The 16,201-nt window shown below is 44.5% G+C and overlaps 1 protein-coding gene across 3 annotated transcripts in view; it reads right to left on the bottom strand.

Annotated features, from left to right (window-relative positions):
- Positions 1 to 2,058: 2,058 nt before the first annotated feature.
- LOC129700737 (DBIRD complex subunit ZNF326-like) overlaps positions 2,059 to 16,201 on the bottom strand; it is a 30,204-nt gene continuing 16,061 nt past the window's right edge. For 2 of the 3 annotated variants that reach the window (XM_055641373.1, XM_055641375.1), the window contains 8 exons: positions 15,408 to 15,445; positions 15,109 to 15,208; positions 14,912 to 15,026; positions 11,702 to 11,849; positions 7,068 to 7,170; positions 6,020 to 6,150; positions 4,499 to 4,594; positions 2,059 to 2,927 (listed from right to left, as the gene is read on the bottom strand). In XM_055641373.1, the coding sequence (XP_055497348.1) occupies positions 2,700 to 2,927; positions 4,499 to 4,594; positions 6,020 to 6,150; positions 7,068 to 7,170; positions 11,702 to 11,849; positions 14,912 to 15,026; positions 15,109 to 15,208; positions 15,408 to 15,445 (959 nt within the window). In that variant the 3' untranslated portion in view covers positions 2,059 to 2,699. The remainder of the gene's footprint in view (positions 2,928 to 4,498; positions 4,595 to 6,019; positions 6,151 to 7,067; positions 7,171 to 11,701; positions 11,850 to 14,911; positions 15,027 to 15,108; positions 15,209 to 15,407; positions 15,446 to 16,201) is intronic. The other variant, XM_055641374.1, reaches the window with a different exon arrangement.

The following is a 16,201-nucleotide window of genomic DNA, read 5'->3' as shown; positions in this document are numbered from 1 at the left end:
TAGCTGGGGTGGAAGATTGCAACCTTCACGTGGTCCGCCCTGTTTCGACTAATGCAATCAACTCGACGTGGTCAAACGGAAGGTCAAATAGAACAAGTTGTCCAACAATTTTAGGCTGTGCAAGCCACACGAAAGAAGGTGTCCATAGCTCCCTGAAAGTGACGACAGGAATAAAAAGGCAATCTGTAGTTTTGCCTTCATAAGCCTTGGCACCGAGTTGGAGTCTGTACATTATGTTGCAGTTGCACTACACATCAACTGTTAGACTGCACTGTGTTGTTCATCGTGTACATATTGAAGGAAAGATATGGTATAAACAAAATGCTTATAAGAGACCAGACTAAGTGGGACACGCTCACCCATAGCCCCCAACTACACAGGTGCAACTCATTTCCCCTCATCCCTAGCACTCCCCCTCCCTCTTCTTTCCCCTCCTCCCCTCCCCCAATACCTCCCTCTCCTTTCCCCTACCCTCAGTCACTCCCTCCCTCCATGACATCTCTCGCCTCCCTACTCCCCTCAACTCCCTCCACCCCAGGATCTCAAGGTTGCCGCTCCTCTCCCTTCTTACGTGTCCCGGAGGAGCATCAGACTTTGGCGTGGATCCTCGGCTCGGCCCGGGAGCACCAGCAGCTATGGCCGCGCTGCCGTGTGGGAGGGGAGGGAGAGCCCGGAGAAAAGACGGGGGAAGAGCCATGGGAGGTATCACGGGGGAGGAGGCAGGAGCCAACGAGGGGGACCAGAGGGGATGGGGCTGAAGCTGCTGAGCATTGTGATGGCTGCAGTGCGTTTGGGGCTCACAGCGGGCGCTGGACGCCGTCCTCCGCCGGGATCAGATTCACCACTTTCCGTTTGGCCGTCATCTCCGGCGGCCACGCCGCTTCCGGTCCGGTTGGAGACGTCAGCCGGCCACCCGCTGTGTCCCTCAGCTCCAGTAAAGACGCAATGGCGCAGGAAGGGCAGGGAGTGACAGAAGAGACCAAACCGCGCAGCACTGACTGGCAGGAGACATCGATCTGCGCATGTGTGGTTTTTAAGATTTTTACACTTCGCTAACATTTACAATATACCACGGATCGGGACGAAACTTGTTGCACTCGCAGCACAGGAGACATGTGAGCGAGCTGGCGAAAAATCGTAGCGCTATCGCGTACCGTTTTTACACAAATAGAAATAACTCGCAAACTGGAAGAGCACAAGGTCAGAGCTTTGGTTATGTATAGATTCACTTTGGTTGTGCCTGGAATCGAAAGCTGCAGTGCAAGGATTCAGTATTTATTCATACTAAAATGGAGGTAGAGGGGGACCTTAGTGAGCGCTTTACACAATCATGAGACGTAGATAATGAGAACTTTTCCCAGGGAAACGCCGTCTAGACTAGGACTACAGGGCACTGGTTTAAAATGAGCGGAAGATATTGACAGGCGTTCTGAGACACAGGTTTTTCCACCACGCGGGTGATGACTATTCAGAACGAACGTCCATGAGTTTATGGAGGCAGACACTATTACAATATTTAAAAAGGCATTTGGATTATTGGATAGGAAAGTAGTAGAGCGATTCAGGCCTAACACGGGTAATGTGGTCAGAGTAGACAGACTAAGTCAGCAAGGATAAGGTGGCCATAGTGCTTACTCTTTATGATCCTAACCCACTACAGCTTCCATTCCACCATATACCATCCTTTAAGTCAAGCGTAGGAAGGAACTGCAGATGCTGATTTAAACCAAAGATGGACGCAAAATGCTGGAGTAGCTCAGCACGACAGGCAGCATCTCTGGACAGAGGGAATGGGTGACGTTTCGGGTCGAGACCCTTCTTCAGAGTCTGAAGTAAGGTCTCGACCAGACACATCACCCATTCCTTTTATCCAGAGATGCTTCCTGTCCTGCCGAGTTACCCCAGCATTTTGCATCTGTCATCCTTCAAGTCACATTGTCTCACTTCAATTCCTCAGGCACGGAAGGTCACACTTACACATCTTCGCCATTTTCAAACAAGTGCACTTTAAACAAGTGGCCACAGTCCAATACATTAGACTTGTTCACGATCCAACAATTACATAATCTAAACATTTTTATTCCCGTTAATAGCAAACAAAGTCTCACTATCGCACACAGGTTTACATTAGTGAATGGATGACCGAGCCAGGCTTTGACTTTTACAATGTGGGGAGAACAAGCAAAATCCTTTAATGTGAATCAGTGGCTAAGCAATAACTATTCTAAATGATTACAGTGGAAATGTTTAACAAAAGAAATGGCAGCATTTCTTTGCCTTTCTAAACTATGCAACAAATTAAGCAGGTTATTGACAAGGTTCTAAACACCATACACACCAAATACATAAACATTTTTTTAAAAGACATGAATGAATATTGTTCCACATTTAAGAGCTCAACAGACTCGTTTTAAAACACCTTTACCTTTGCTCTTACTTTTCAACTTTGACCAAATACATTACTCAGTTAGCATTTCTTCCATTAATACATGGTTGTTCATGGAAAACTAATCACTATTCTGTTTAACAAAAAAAAACACATTAATAGGCTGCTGAGAAAGCATTGCGATTACTATCAGCCATGGCGTACAAAATCATCACAACAATGCTTTTGAGGATAGCGGGGAAGCATCTTTCTCATTACTGCTGCATTGTTTACAAGTTTGAAAAGAAGTAACTACACTCTCATTCTGATAGTGTTACGGGTCAGAGGGCTCACATGCTACGTCCTCCATCTCTGCCTGGTTTTCCTCTTTCTCCGGTGCTTGATCATCTGCTTCATCCGCCTGCCTTTCCTCCTCTTCTTGATTTTCCTCCTCATTGCCCTCCTCGTTGTCCTCCTCGTGCTCCGGCTCCTGTTCCAGCTCTTCCGATTGTTGCTGCTCCTGCTGTTGCAGCTCCTGAGGATTTTCAAAAGGGTTCTCGCCCTATGCACAATGTGAAAAACACCACAATATAGTAATCAGATCCTGTCCACATGTATGAATAAATAAATGAATGATACTTTAATGTCACAGTGATGTATTGAAGAGAGAGTTTGATTTAGCTCTTCGGGCTAATGGAATCAAGGGAGAAAGCAGGAACGGGGTATGATTTTGTATGATCAACCATGATCATATTGAATGGCAGTGCTGGCTCGAAGGGCCGAATAGAAACATAGAAAATAAGTGCAGGAGTAGGCCATTCGGCACTTTGAGCCTGCACCGCCATTCAATATGATCATGGCTGATCATCCAACTCAATATCCTGTACCTGCTTTCTCTCCATACCCCCTGATCCCTTTAGCCACAAGGGCCACATCTAACTCCCTCTTAAGTATAGCCAATGAACTGGCCTCAACTACATTCTGTGGCAGAGAATTCCAGAGATTCACCACTCTCTGTGTGAAAAATGTTTTCCTCATCTCGGTCCTAAAAGATTTCCCCCTTATCCTTAAAATGTGACCCCTTGTTCTAGACTTCCCCAACATCGGGAACAATCTTCCTGCATCTAGCCTGTCCAACCCCTTAAGAATTTTGTAAGTTTCTATAAGATCCCCTCTCAATCTTCTAAATTCTAGAGAGTATAAACCAAGTCTATCCAGTCTTTCTTCATAAGGCAGTCCTGACATCCCAGGAATCAGTCTGGTGAACCTTCTCTGCACTCCCTCTATGGCAATAATGTCCTTCCTCAGATTTGGAGACCAAAACTGTACGCAATACTCCAGATGTGGTCTCACCAAGACCCTGTACAACTGCAGTAGAACCTCCCTGCTCCTAAACTCAAATCCTTTTGCAATGAAATCTAACATACCATTCGCTTTCTTTACTGCCTGCTGCACCTGCATGCCTACCTTCAATGACTGGTGTACCATGACACCCAGGTCTCGCTGCATCTCCCCCTTTCCCAATCGGCCACCATTTAGATAATAGTCTGCTTTCCCGTTTTTGCCACCAAAATGGATAACCTCACATTTATCCACATTATACTGCATCTGCCAAACATTTGCCCACTCACCCAGCCTATCCAAGTCACCTTGCAGTCTCCTAGCATCCTCCTCACAGCTAACACTGCCCCCCAGCGTAGTGTCATCCGCAAACTTGGAGATATTGCCTTCAATTCCCTCATCCAGATCATTAATATATATTGTAATTAGCTGGGGTCCCAGTACTGAGCCTTGGGGTGCCCCACTAGTCACTGCCTGCCATTGTGAAAAGGACCCGTTTACTCTCTTTACTCTTTACGACTCCAATATTATTGGGACCACTTAAAAATTACTAATTCAAGGAAGCAGAGCCACCGACAAGTTTCAGAGCAGATATGAATGGAAAATAAAAGACTTTGCTGATATCATATAACCATATAACAATTACAATACGGAAACTGGCCATCTCGGCCCTTCTAGTCCGTGCCAAACACTTATTCTCCCCTCTACCATCTACCGCATACAATAAAAGGTACTGATTTTAATAATTTGTCTCAAGACCCTGCTACTGCTACCTTACCTACAAAGCCTTACCTTTAAGTAGAGATCAAATTTAGCCTTTACGGTCGGGTTGTTCAGCATGCTACTGGCTGTGAGGAGACTCTCCCTTCTGACCTGGTCATGGTAATTCTGAAAGAAAGAAAAATTAGCAGTAAGAAACAACAACCAGAATAGCTACTTAAATGGTCACCGAGGGAAAAAAGACCCAGGAGTTGTATATTCCTAGAACAATGTCATGTCCAGCATCTTAGATTTAGATTTAAAATCCAGTTTCTGAAGTATTAAATTTAAAAGTAGGACCACTCTACCAGGATTGCCTATTCCTAGCCTTTAAAAATCCTCATGTCATTTTAAAGCATCTTAGTCACTCTTATTGCCAGATTTAAATGTCTTCCTCAAGCAACAGATTTTCTCTTCATCAAACTAGTAACAGTAAGCCCTTGTTTTAACCTCTTTGTGATGGGTAGGACCACTCTATGCCACCTCGCCCCCTGTTACTGTTTTCGGTGGGCGGCGCGACTCCTAGCACCCTGCAGTCTGTCCGCGTCTTAAAGAGTCAGCCTTTAAAAACTCCTCGGCTGTCATTTATAAGCTCTCTCACCATCTTACCCAAGTCACTCTTATATTGCCAGACATTCACCATTGTCTTCCCCAAGCAACAGGAAGAGATTTCACTCCCTTCATTCACCGTCTTCTTCAAACTAGTATACAGTGGAGGAGCGCTGCTGCTGCTGCTGCTGCGGCCCGACCGGAGAGTCGGAGGCTTTAACGGACGGCGGCACTGGGAGCCCGCGGGTCCCTGGAGGGAGATTTTGGTCAGGGCTCTGCGGACGGCGACTTCCCCCAACGAGTTGCTGATGAACTCCTGGAGCGGAGCCTACATCCTGCCCCGCCCCTGCTTGCTCTCAGCGCACGCCCCCCCCCCTAACCCAAACCCTCCTGTTCACCTTGCATTCAGTTTAGTTCAATTCGCCATTGTTTGACTGTACTCTGACATCGGGGGGTAGAGTGCAGTGAGAAAGTTTATTTGCCTTCCATCACAGCTATGTGATGGATGTTTATGTAAATTATGTTGTGTCTTGGGTCTATGTGTTTGTAATGTATGGCTGCAGAAACGGCATTTCGTTTGGACCTCCAGGGGTCCAAATGACAATTAAATGTATCTTGTATCTCAACCCCCCCCCCCCCCACCCAAATCTCCTGTTCAGTTTCAGTTTAGTTCAATTTATTGTCACGTGTACCGAGGTACAGTGAAAAGTTTTTGTTGCATGCTATCCAGTCATGCCATCCCCAACTCGCACCCTCACCCCAGCCGCTTACAGCCTCGGCTCTCTATGTCACCCACAGCTGGCACTGCCTGCCCAACCACTGGAATGTAATACTGGCTGCTCATGCCTCCCACTATGGTCCGTTACAATGAGGGCTTACTGTATTACATTCCATGCAACATTTATGAACCAGTTTAATCAGTTTATTTAATCTGGAGAATATAAAATAAAATTTAAAATATTTAAACACAGCAAAACTTTCTTTATGGAAGGGAAACTTTCATACCTTCTTGCTATTGATATGTTCATTGGACTTCAAATGTTGTTGTACAGAATGAAACAGGAAGGGAATGTAGGTGTTGCAGACAGCACATTGAACCGCTTCAACCTTTTTCATTTGATCATCTGAAGAAACTCCTTAAAAGACAAGATCCATACTAATGTCAATAAAGGCTGAAAAAATGTTCAATTAGCACACTAATTCAAAATGACCCTATTAATAGTTTTATATAATTATAAGCCTCTTGCGCAACTGCAATTTTCTAAGTAAAAATATTTCCACTAAGGTGTGGATATGAAGTTTAGTGACGTTTAGAGATACAGCGTGGAAACTGGCCCTTCCACAATCGACAGGCGATCCTCACACATTAACACATACTAAGGACAATTTTACAATTATACCCAGCCAATTAACCAAACGGTATGTCTTTGGAGTGTGGGAGGAAACAGAAGATCTAAAAATAAAACCCACGCAGTCACGGGGAGAAGGTACAAACTCTGTACTGACACCCCCCGTAGTTGGGATCGAACCCGGGCCTCTGGGGCTGTAAGGCAGCAACTATACCACTACGCCACCGTGCCATAGTTCTGCAAACTACAAATGAACGGAGATCATACACAGCATGGTGTGTGACTTGGATGTTTCGAACCAGCAGTCGAGTGCAGCTTAGGAAAGCTAGTAACTGTTGTGCAATTCTGTACCGTCTTCATCGCTCGGAGTAGAACATGGATCTCATCTTCTCTGAGAATTGTACGGCAGCAGGTTGTTGCTGGTGGGGGAGGGAAGGGTTGCTTGAAATCAAAGTTCATACCGCTGGGTTGCAAGCTGATCAAGCAAAATAGATGGGGGAAAGAATACAACTGGTGGTCCAAATCTCGAGTGATCAGACCTGTGACTACAGTTTATTCATTAGAACATCTCTCAGGTATGTGAAAGTGCACCACAAAGTGTTTGTAGCTGACCACTGATGCCAATTACTGGGTGTCTAAGCGTCACTCAACACAGTAAACAGAATTCCATGTGCTGAACCACAAAGGAGACAATAAATATTTACCCATTAAAACATCCTTTGAAAGCTTTTGGGCCGGATCCCTTTGTTCTTGCTGCTGGAATTGTTTACGAGCTGCAATTTTCTTATTTTTGTTTACCATGGATGCCTAAATGAAATTATTGAAAAAAGTTGATCAGTTTTTAATTAAAGGATTATGACAGCAAACTTGAAGTTAGCCAAGAAAATGATAAATAGCCAACAATACGAGTTAAGAGGCTAGGTGAAATCAGATGGTAGCACACTTGCATCCAGAAGGCAATATGGATTCAAACACAATGTGCAGTTTACACTTCATGGTTGGCCAATGTGGGGCTGCTAAATGAGTAGAAGTACCAGGTCTGAAGTGTCTCAACTTGAAATGTCACCAATTCCTTCTATCCAGAGATGCTGCCTGTCCCGCTGAGTTACTCCAGTATTTTGTATCTACTTGTATTAGTGCTGTGCTGCTGCTAGATGTCCTTCTGGTTTAAAACCCAAATCTCATGTACGTTAACCATGTATTTTAGTTTAGTTTAGAGATAGAGCGGAAACGACGAAACAGGACCACCAAGTCCGCACCGACCTGCAATCCCTGTACATTAACATTATCCGACACACACTAGGGACAATTTTACATTTACACCAAGCCAATTAACCTACAAACCTGTATGTCTTCGGGAGTGTGGGAGGAAACCGAAAATCTCGGAGAAACCCCACGTAGGTCACGGGAAGAACATACAAAACCGTAGTCACCACCTCACCCCACTCACCATCAACACCAGTCACATCGGTGGAGTCTTTTTAAGTTCTTGGGAACCATCATCTCCAAGGACTTTAAATGGGGGCCCACCATCAACTCCACAGACAAAAAGGCACAACAGAGGATGTACTTCCTGCGGCAGCTGAGGAAGCACAATCTGCCACAGGCAATGATGGTCCAATTCTATAGAGTCCGTCCTCACCGGTTTGGTTTGGCTCAGCAACCAAGCACGACATCCGGAGGCTGCAGCGAATCGTCCAAGCAGCTGAGAAGGTTATTGGCTGCAACCTTCACTCCATTGACGAACTGTACACTACAACGGTCAGGAAGCGAGCGGGTAAGATCATCTCTGACCCCTCTCACCCTGGCCACAAACTCTTTGAATCACTTTCCTCTGGAAGACTCCAGACTGTCAAAGCTGCCACAGCCAGACATAAAAACAGCTTTTTTCCCCATGAGTAGTAGCTCTACTCAATAACCAAAAATCTGTAGCCTCCTTTTGGTCTTGTATTTTATTTAATTCACATTTTTAATCGATTATGTATTATTGTTTGTTTAATGTTTTATGTGTCATTCCTAACTGTCACTGCATGTCATGTTGTCACTTGTGGGCAGAGCATCAAGGCAAATTCCTTGTATGTGAATATACTTGGCCAATAAACTTATTCATTCATTCATTTGTTCATTCATTTGTTCCATAATTACACTACTGCCATATAATTTCTAAGAAGCAGTAATCATTAAAGCTGTATAATTAGCAATCTCTCTCTCTCTCTCCCTCACGTACATATTAATGAAAACTACTTAAGTCATTCACATCACTGGGCAATTCAAACTATTATCTACCCATTGGAAGGGTTGGTCCCCTTGAAGGTAGCAAATACTCTAATTTTCCAACTAATTTGATTTATAGCCAAAAAAGGATTGTGTGTAAATAAACATATTCAAGAGAATGTGCTCTGCAATTTGCATTAAACCCCTGCAGGAGAATATCAATAGTCCAGTTAGACAGGCTCAATTTGCACAGTAAACCTGAGCTGTTTAGCATTGAGGGAATGAATGCCACAGGCTGGACCTCTTCTACACTGATTACCATAACGAGCTGAGAAATAAAAAATACTTAATTACACTGCTCGGTATTCAAGCAGTGCACGGGTCCCTCACAGCAGAGTACAACCACTGAACAGGGCTGTCAGTAACAAATTACATCCCTCTGAAGAAACACCTTATTGGAAGAACACATTGGATGAATAATGAAGATGCAGAAAGAACACAATATTTAATGCATGCATTCTATGGGTTCTATGGACCAGAGCAGTAAACAAAAGCTGCAACTTAGCCGAACCCATATGGCTACTTCAGAGCACAGCACCATCAGATATGACATTTTGCAGTCGAGGCATTAATCTCCCGTCTAAGTGGAAATATAACGGATCACCAATCAAATTAGCAGGAGCCCACATAAAAAAAACAGGTTTAATTATCTCCTGCTACTTTCCCCTACAATGTTTGGCCATGAAGTGTTTTGAGATATGCTGGGATATACAGCCAGAGCATGGAAACAGGCCCTTTGTCCCAACTAGCCCATGCCGGCCAAGATAGCATTCTGGGCTAGTTCCATTCGCTTGTATTCGGCCCATACCTCTCCAAACCTTCCCATCAATGCATCTGTCCAAATGTCTTTTTGCACTTTTAATTACTGCTCCTCTGGCCGCTCATTGCACCAGAGGTCCTTCTTCTATCTCTCCCTCCTCACATTCAGCCCAAACCCTCTTAAGTTCTAGAATCCTGTAGCCTGGGAAAAAGATTGAGAGCGTTCACTTTATCCATGCCTGTTACGATGCTGTACACTTCAATAAGGTCACCTCTTATGCTCTAAACAAAGGCAGTCTATCCAGCCGTTCCTTGTGCTGCCTCTTTACTCACACTATCTCACTTTCGAAAGCTTCCCACTTGCCATCATCATCTTACTTGCAAACACTCTCCAAATCCCCACCTAATTACTCCAAATTTTATATTTTAACGCAAGCCTGCCCTATCCTTCTCCATCCATCTAAAAGTCTCATCTTGTGCAAGTGTATGTTTGTATCTTCCACAAAACGCTACAATCTAGCGCTTAAAATTTTACTTATTCCAACTCACATTTTCCCGTCCACACTGTACTCAGGTTCACTTAAGATTTCATCCTATATTTCACAAGTTATTCACGATTAAAGTTTATAAAAAGCCAAAAACCGCTACTCAGAGCCTTTTTTCCAGCACCTTCCAGTGATGATGTCACAATGCCATCTCAGATACCAAATCACAATGGATCTCATTTACAAATGACATCACAATGGTTACCGATAGCAACGTCCCACAGCTTCTCACAGAGAGCCCTTTCTCAGCAGTTTCCAGTGATGTCACGATGCCATTCAGTGCACCAATCACAATGGGCTCTCAGGCTGCCAAGTGCCACAATGAGACGTTGTGAACGGAAACCGCAGCTTCTCACAGGGAGCCTTTTTCCAGAAGCTTCCAGTGATGTTGTCACAATGCCACTCATAGTGCACCAATTACAACGGGGTCTCAAGCTGCCGAGTGATACAATTACATCACAATGGGACGTTGCAACAGTAACTGCAGCTTCTCAGAGAGCCCTTTCCAGGAGCTTACCGTGATGTTGCTATATTTCACAGGTTTTTGATGATTAAAGCTTTAAAAATGCCAACTTCAACAAGATTTTAACTGCTAAAATCCTTCCTGTCACCTTCCAACACACTTAAGATACAAAGTTGCAAGACAGGAACACTCTGAGCTTTTCACCTCAATGGGATATCACAGCAAGTACTTCAACAGGAGGGGGGAGGGCAAATTGGTATTGCAATTGGAACTGTTGCGGCAGGCAGGGAAATTGCAATTGGAATTTTTTTTCGAAGTGCAGTGCTGAGGGAGCAGGGGAGCGCTGGAATTTTACATTTGGGAACGGTTTCAGTTGGAGGTCCACACCTCCCGTGGGCTCTAAGGGTTAGTGGTGTAATATTGCGTTGGGGAACGGGTTGCGTTAGAGGATCAGACCTCCCGTGTGACAGGGACCCAACGGGTCCCACTTGGTCTATTAACTATTAAAATCTAATATAATTATTGTCACTTGTCCTAAACTGATCCACCACCGACATTTCAGGCACTTACCTTACCTTGTTAACCCCTGGAGGTTCAGTATTGTGCCCTTAAAGAAGCTTTATTGCATACATGTAGTAAATTCCATCCCATCTAGGCCTTTTACACCATGGTAGATCCAGTCAATATTAGGAAAGATGAAATCTCCTCAAAATACAGACTTATTATTTTACAGGTATCAGCAATAGCCTGGCGCATCTGCTCCTCTAATTCTCAATGACGTCTTATGCCCCTGTCCCACTTAGGAAACCTGAATGGAAACCTCTGGAGACTTTGCGACCCACCCAAGGTTTCCGTGCGGTTCCCGGAGGTTGCAGGTAGTGGAAGCAGATAGGGAGACTGACAAAAACCTCCAGAAACCGCACGGAAACCTTGGGTGGGGCGCAAAGTCTCCAGAAGTTTCCGTTCAGGTTTCCAAAGTGGGACAGGGGCATAAGGGGGGAAATATTATAGACCCCCAAAGTGAGGTAGTAAAATGTGTTATATAAACGCGGGTCCATACATTTTCAGGGTGTCCATAAATCTGTCTGTGGCCTTTTGGTGCTGATCTACATCAAGTCACTCCACAGAATCTTGTTAAACTAATTTCTTGTAGGAACAGAAAACCACCACCAATATTGAATTCATGAAAATTAAATGTTGCAGCGTTGAAGTAAATTACACAGCACCAAAACTGAATTTGAAAAAACGTTTTCACAATTCACTTCTCTATAATCACTTTCAAAGAGGAACAACCTACATGAAGAAAATCCGCAGCTCCTTTTTCAAACAGAATGTTTTTTCCAATGAACTCGAGTGTTTCTTTATGGTAAGGAGTTTCCAGATGAGCTTCGATCTCCACTTCCTCTGTAGTTCGAAATTTACAAAGTGAGCACGTAAACGCATTCCTACAAAAAAAAATATTTTCAATTGCACATCTCGCAAAATATTTCCAAATCCCGAAAATAATTGATTATAATACTATTCGAACAGGAAAGGGGAGGAGGTTTCCGCTTCCCATTCCTCAGTAGATTTTTGCACTTTTCAGGTAGCAAAATCATTAATATCTGTCATTTTTCATCGACGGGAAAAATCCGCGGCACACAGTACAGCGGAGGGGGGGTCTGAGCAAGGTGGCCAAAAATGACGGCCGTAGGTGGCGGCGTTCTCTCAGACATCGCAGCACATATGGCCAAAACCGGTCAAGAACAGACTTTTAGTAATATAGATTACAATATGCATCGAATCGTCAGAATCATAAAGTACAGAAACAATCCCTCTAGCCCAATGAAACGTGCCACAAAATGTTGATGAACGTTTTTCCTTCTCTCACCTGAAACCTATGCCCTCTAGTCCTCAATTCCTTTGCCCTGAGAAAAAGACCCCATATATCGGGGGTCGGTAACCCGAAATCATCTGGCCCGCAAGTGTATTCCCCCCCCCCCCACCGTAATTATCCGGCCCGCAGACTTCCTTCACCTCCGGGGCCCAAGGCTGTAAAAAGACTGGGCCACTGGGGGGGGGGGGGGGGGGTGGTGGTGGAAGGAGTGAGTTCCTTTCCAAAGAGTGGGTGGAGTCGGGCCCGGGTCAGCACGGCCTGGGCTGCACAAAGTAGTAAACTTGGCTGGGTTGCCAGGCATAAAGTTGTGGGTGGGTCAGGAGCGTTGAGAAAGAGGGGGTCATGACGCCAGCAACTCATTCACTCACTCAGCAGCTCAGGTGGCTGCGAGCTGCCGTCGAGACCGGACAGCTGAACCAGCCCCCACATCAGCGCCTTCTGTCGGCCCGCCCCCCAGCCAGTGTCCTTCGACACAGGCACAAACGGTGGAGGTGGTGGTTGGTGGGTAGCTACTGGGCAGAAGGCTGGCTGGTCCGTCCCAGGCTCTCTCTCTCTCTCTCCCTGTTATGTGATCTCCCCGAGCCAGGAAGTCCCCGTCCCTCAGACCTAAACTGCACAGCGCACTGTGGGAAGGCAAAGATGGAGGCTCCCCGGTCCTCATTGCCTCCTTGAAGGAGTTTCACGTCTTCCTTTCTACTGAAACAAATCTTGATCCTGTCCCGCCAGCCTTTTTTTTCAAAATTTAGCAACTCAAAATTGGGGTGCATCTTCGTCGCCGGGAAATACAGTAACTCAAATTTCACTGGTTAAGTGACAATAAACGCAGAGTTGATCATGAGGGTTGTTTCAATACCAGTGTCTCAAACTAACTCCTATGTTCGGTGGATATATTTCTTAAATATATAAATGTCAAAGTTTATTAACTATGACGATAGATATGGCCCTCCAACTGCTCATGGGTCCCAGCCCCTATGCACAAAGAGGTTGCCGACCCCTGCCATACATTCACCCTCTCTATGCTCCTCACAATTTGACTATATCACCTCTTAATCTATGCTCTGGATGAAAAAGTTCTAGCCTGTCCAGCCTCTCCCCCAACTCTGTCCCACGAGTCCGGGTAAAATCCTTTGTTAGATCCTAGGTTTAGGTAAATTATCATACCTCGGTAGAATGAAAAGCTTTTTGTTTTGCGTGCTATCAAGAGGTCAGATTATAAATACAATCGAGTCAAACTCAAGTACAATAGTTAGAGTAAAGGGGAAGATTGAGTGCAGAATATAATTTTTAGCATTGCAGTGTATCAAGATCCCACAGTCATTCTTGATAATCTTCTCCACTGCCTAACATCCCCAAAAGTGCAACTTCTAAATCTAAGTATATTTTCTATTACAATACAATGTTTTAAAAAAAATTCATCTATCTACATAATATTAAAACTCTGTGGCTGCTGGCTGGCTGTGTTTCTGCCTGACTTGTGGTTGCCAGCCTGTGGGAGCCAGCCTTTGATTCGTTGCTATGCCATCACCAGACCAACAAACTCCCAGATTTTTTCCATTTCGGTAGAGATTTCACTTTTCATTCCAAGTATCCACTCCCGATTAAATTTTGTCGTGTTTATGTACACATACTTTAATAAATCTCTTCTCCTTTGACCCCCCCCCACCCCCCCCCCCCCCCCCCACTCAAAAAGTTCTTGTCGCCTCTCCCCCCTGCTGTCCCTGAGACCATAAAATCTTTGCTGGCGCCCGCATCTCACCTCAAAGATGCCATTTAAAAACAGCCGCACTGCTGAGTCCTGAACGGCTTGATTTGGAGGACCACGTCTCCCGTGGGGGCTACGGGTAGGAAACGGTTGCATTGGGGGGAGCAGACCCAACGGGTCTGCACTTGGTCTAGTATACTTATAAAACTCTGATCTTGGATGTGGATGTATTTGTGTGTTCTTTATTTGTTTGTCTGTGATTCACATCTCCTCGAAAACATGACGGGCTAACGGTGACATTTTTACATATTCTGATAGAGATTTACCTCATGATCTCAAAAATCGTCTCATCTGAAAATTTGATTAATTTCTTGAGTTTATTAATTAAAATTGTTCACAAATCTGGGGTCTTTTTTTAAGCTAACGAGCTGATGACGTCACAATGGCTGTGCTCCTCGTGGACAGCTGCGCAGTTTTCAACGGCAGCCTGCTGGGCACTCTTTTCCACGAGCCGCGTTCCGCCCCCCCCCCCCCCGGGATCTGGATTGAAACCGCTAAACACGCAGTAATTTGGTTGGGCTTCAGTGGTCCCGAGGCCCGCCACCTACCCGCAGTCGCCCTCTCCGTCTCTCTTCCCTCCCTCCTCTCCCCCTTCTTTCTCTGCCCCTCGAGATAGGATGGGAATGGGGTAAAAGGAGCCAATTAATAATATTAATATAATAATACCAAGAGGGGGGGGGGGGGGGGGGGTGTTTAGCGTGTGTGGGGGGTGGTTAGTGTGTGTGACTACGCTCCCCCCCCCCCCCCCCCCCCCCCCCACCAACTGCGTGTTGAGGAGATGGGACTCAACTTGGCCCCCTTGGACTAGTAGCATCTAAATTGCAAGTAGATTCTGATGCTAAGTTAGTTCGGCAGCATTTTAAACTTACCGGTAATCCTCTCCATATTTCTCAGTGTTCTTCTCACGCCTGCGTCGTTGTTTCTCTCTTCTTGCTTCTAGTTTCTTTTTCTCCTCTTCATCCTCAGTATCAGTCTTCTTTTTACCTTAATTGAGAACATTTGTTTCTTTCAAAATTCATGGGAAAAATTAAGTGCATACACAAGGAAGGAAAAAAAAGTTACATACCTTCATTTTTATCAAAGCATTCATATGCATCTGGATCATATGCATCTTTAGTAAAATCTTCATCCTTGTCTGGATCCTGGCCAGTACTTAATAAGGTCATCTAAAAGCAATAATTAAAAACTTCAACTGGTATCCAAATGTTAGACCGCTTTTAAAAATCATATGAAAACAAATGCTTTTGATTTTTCCTGCATGATTTACTGTTACTTTATATGCACTTGATCATAGACTCCATCAGACATATTTATGTAGTTAAAGATATCTATATTTAATGATCTTGTTAATTGCGTCTTCAATACCTTTATTCGTGCATTTGCTTGGTTTGGTGCCTTAGCTGCTGAAATTAAAGGAAAATACATTAACTTACTACAATTGTAACTACCTAGTTGCTATTATTAACATCGACCAATATACAATTAAAAAAAACGATTCATGCTATTCATTCAAGTGTCTGATAACAGCAAGGAAGAAACTGTTATTAAATCTGGTATGTGCTTTCAAGTTTTTGTATCTTCTGCCCAGCAGGACAGAGGAGAGAGAATGACCCAGGTAAGAATGGTCCTTGATTATGTTAGCTACTTTTGCATTCCCAAAGGCAGTGTGAAGTATAGATGGAATCAATAGGGGTGGGAGGTTAGTTGTATGATGGACTGGACCGAATTCACAACTCGTGGCAATCTCTTGTGGTCTTGGGCAGAGCAGAGCAAAGCCATACCCTAATTAGTCTTGTCATGATGACAGTGAGCAGTTGACTTGCGGTAGTGCAAGTTTTAAGTAGAGTTCTTGCATTACAGGGCCAAAATCCTGGAAGGCAGCCTGCGTAAGGATGTTGCAATGTTCAGCAGTTAGTGCTGCTGTTTCACAGCAAGAGCCACTCTAGGTTAATACTGAGTTTTGGTGTTGTGTTAAATATGGATCCAATCCATGATCATATAGATTTCTCTTGGGTGCTCCACATTACGCTCGTCCCAAATATGTGTTCACAGGTTAATTAGCTAATGTTAATTAACCCAAATGAAGATGGATGGCAAGGAAATACGCCAGGGCAATGGGACTGCTTTGGTGGATGCCAGCTTAACCAAAGGGTAGAAAA

Source organism: Leucoraja erinacea, chromosome 10 (genome assembly GCF_028641065.1).
Source record: "Leucoraja erinacea ecotype New England chromosome 10, Leri_hhj_1, whole genome shotgun sequence".
In the NCBI taxonomy this organism is placed as follows: Eukaryota; Metazoa; Chordata; class Chondrichthyes; order Rajiformes; family Rajidae; genus Leucoraja; species Leucoraja erinaceus.
Note: the sequence above shows the minus strand (reverse complement) of the source record. Positions and strands in the feature narration are given on the sequence as shown.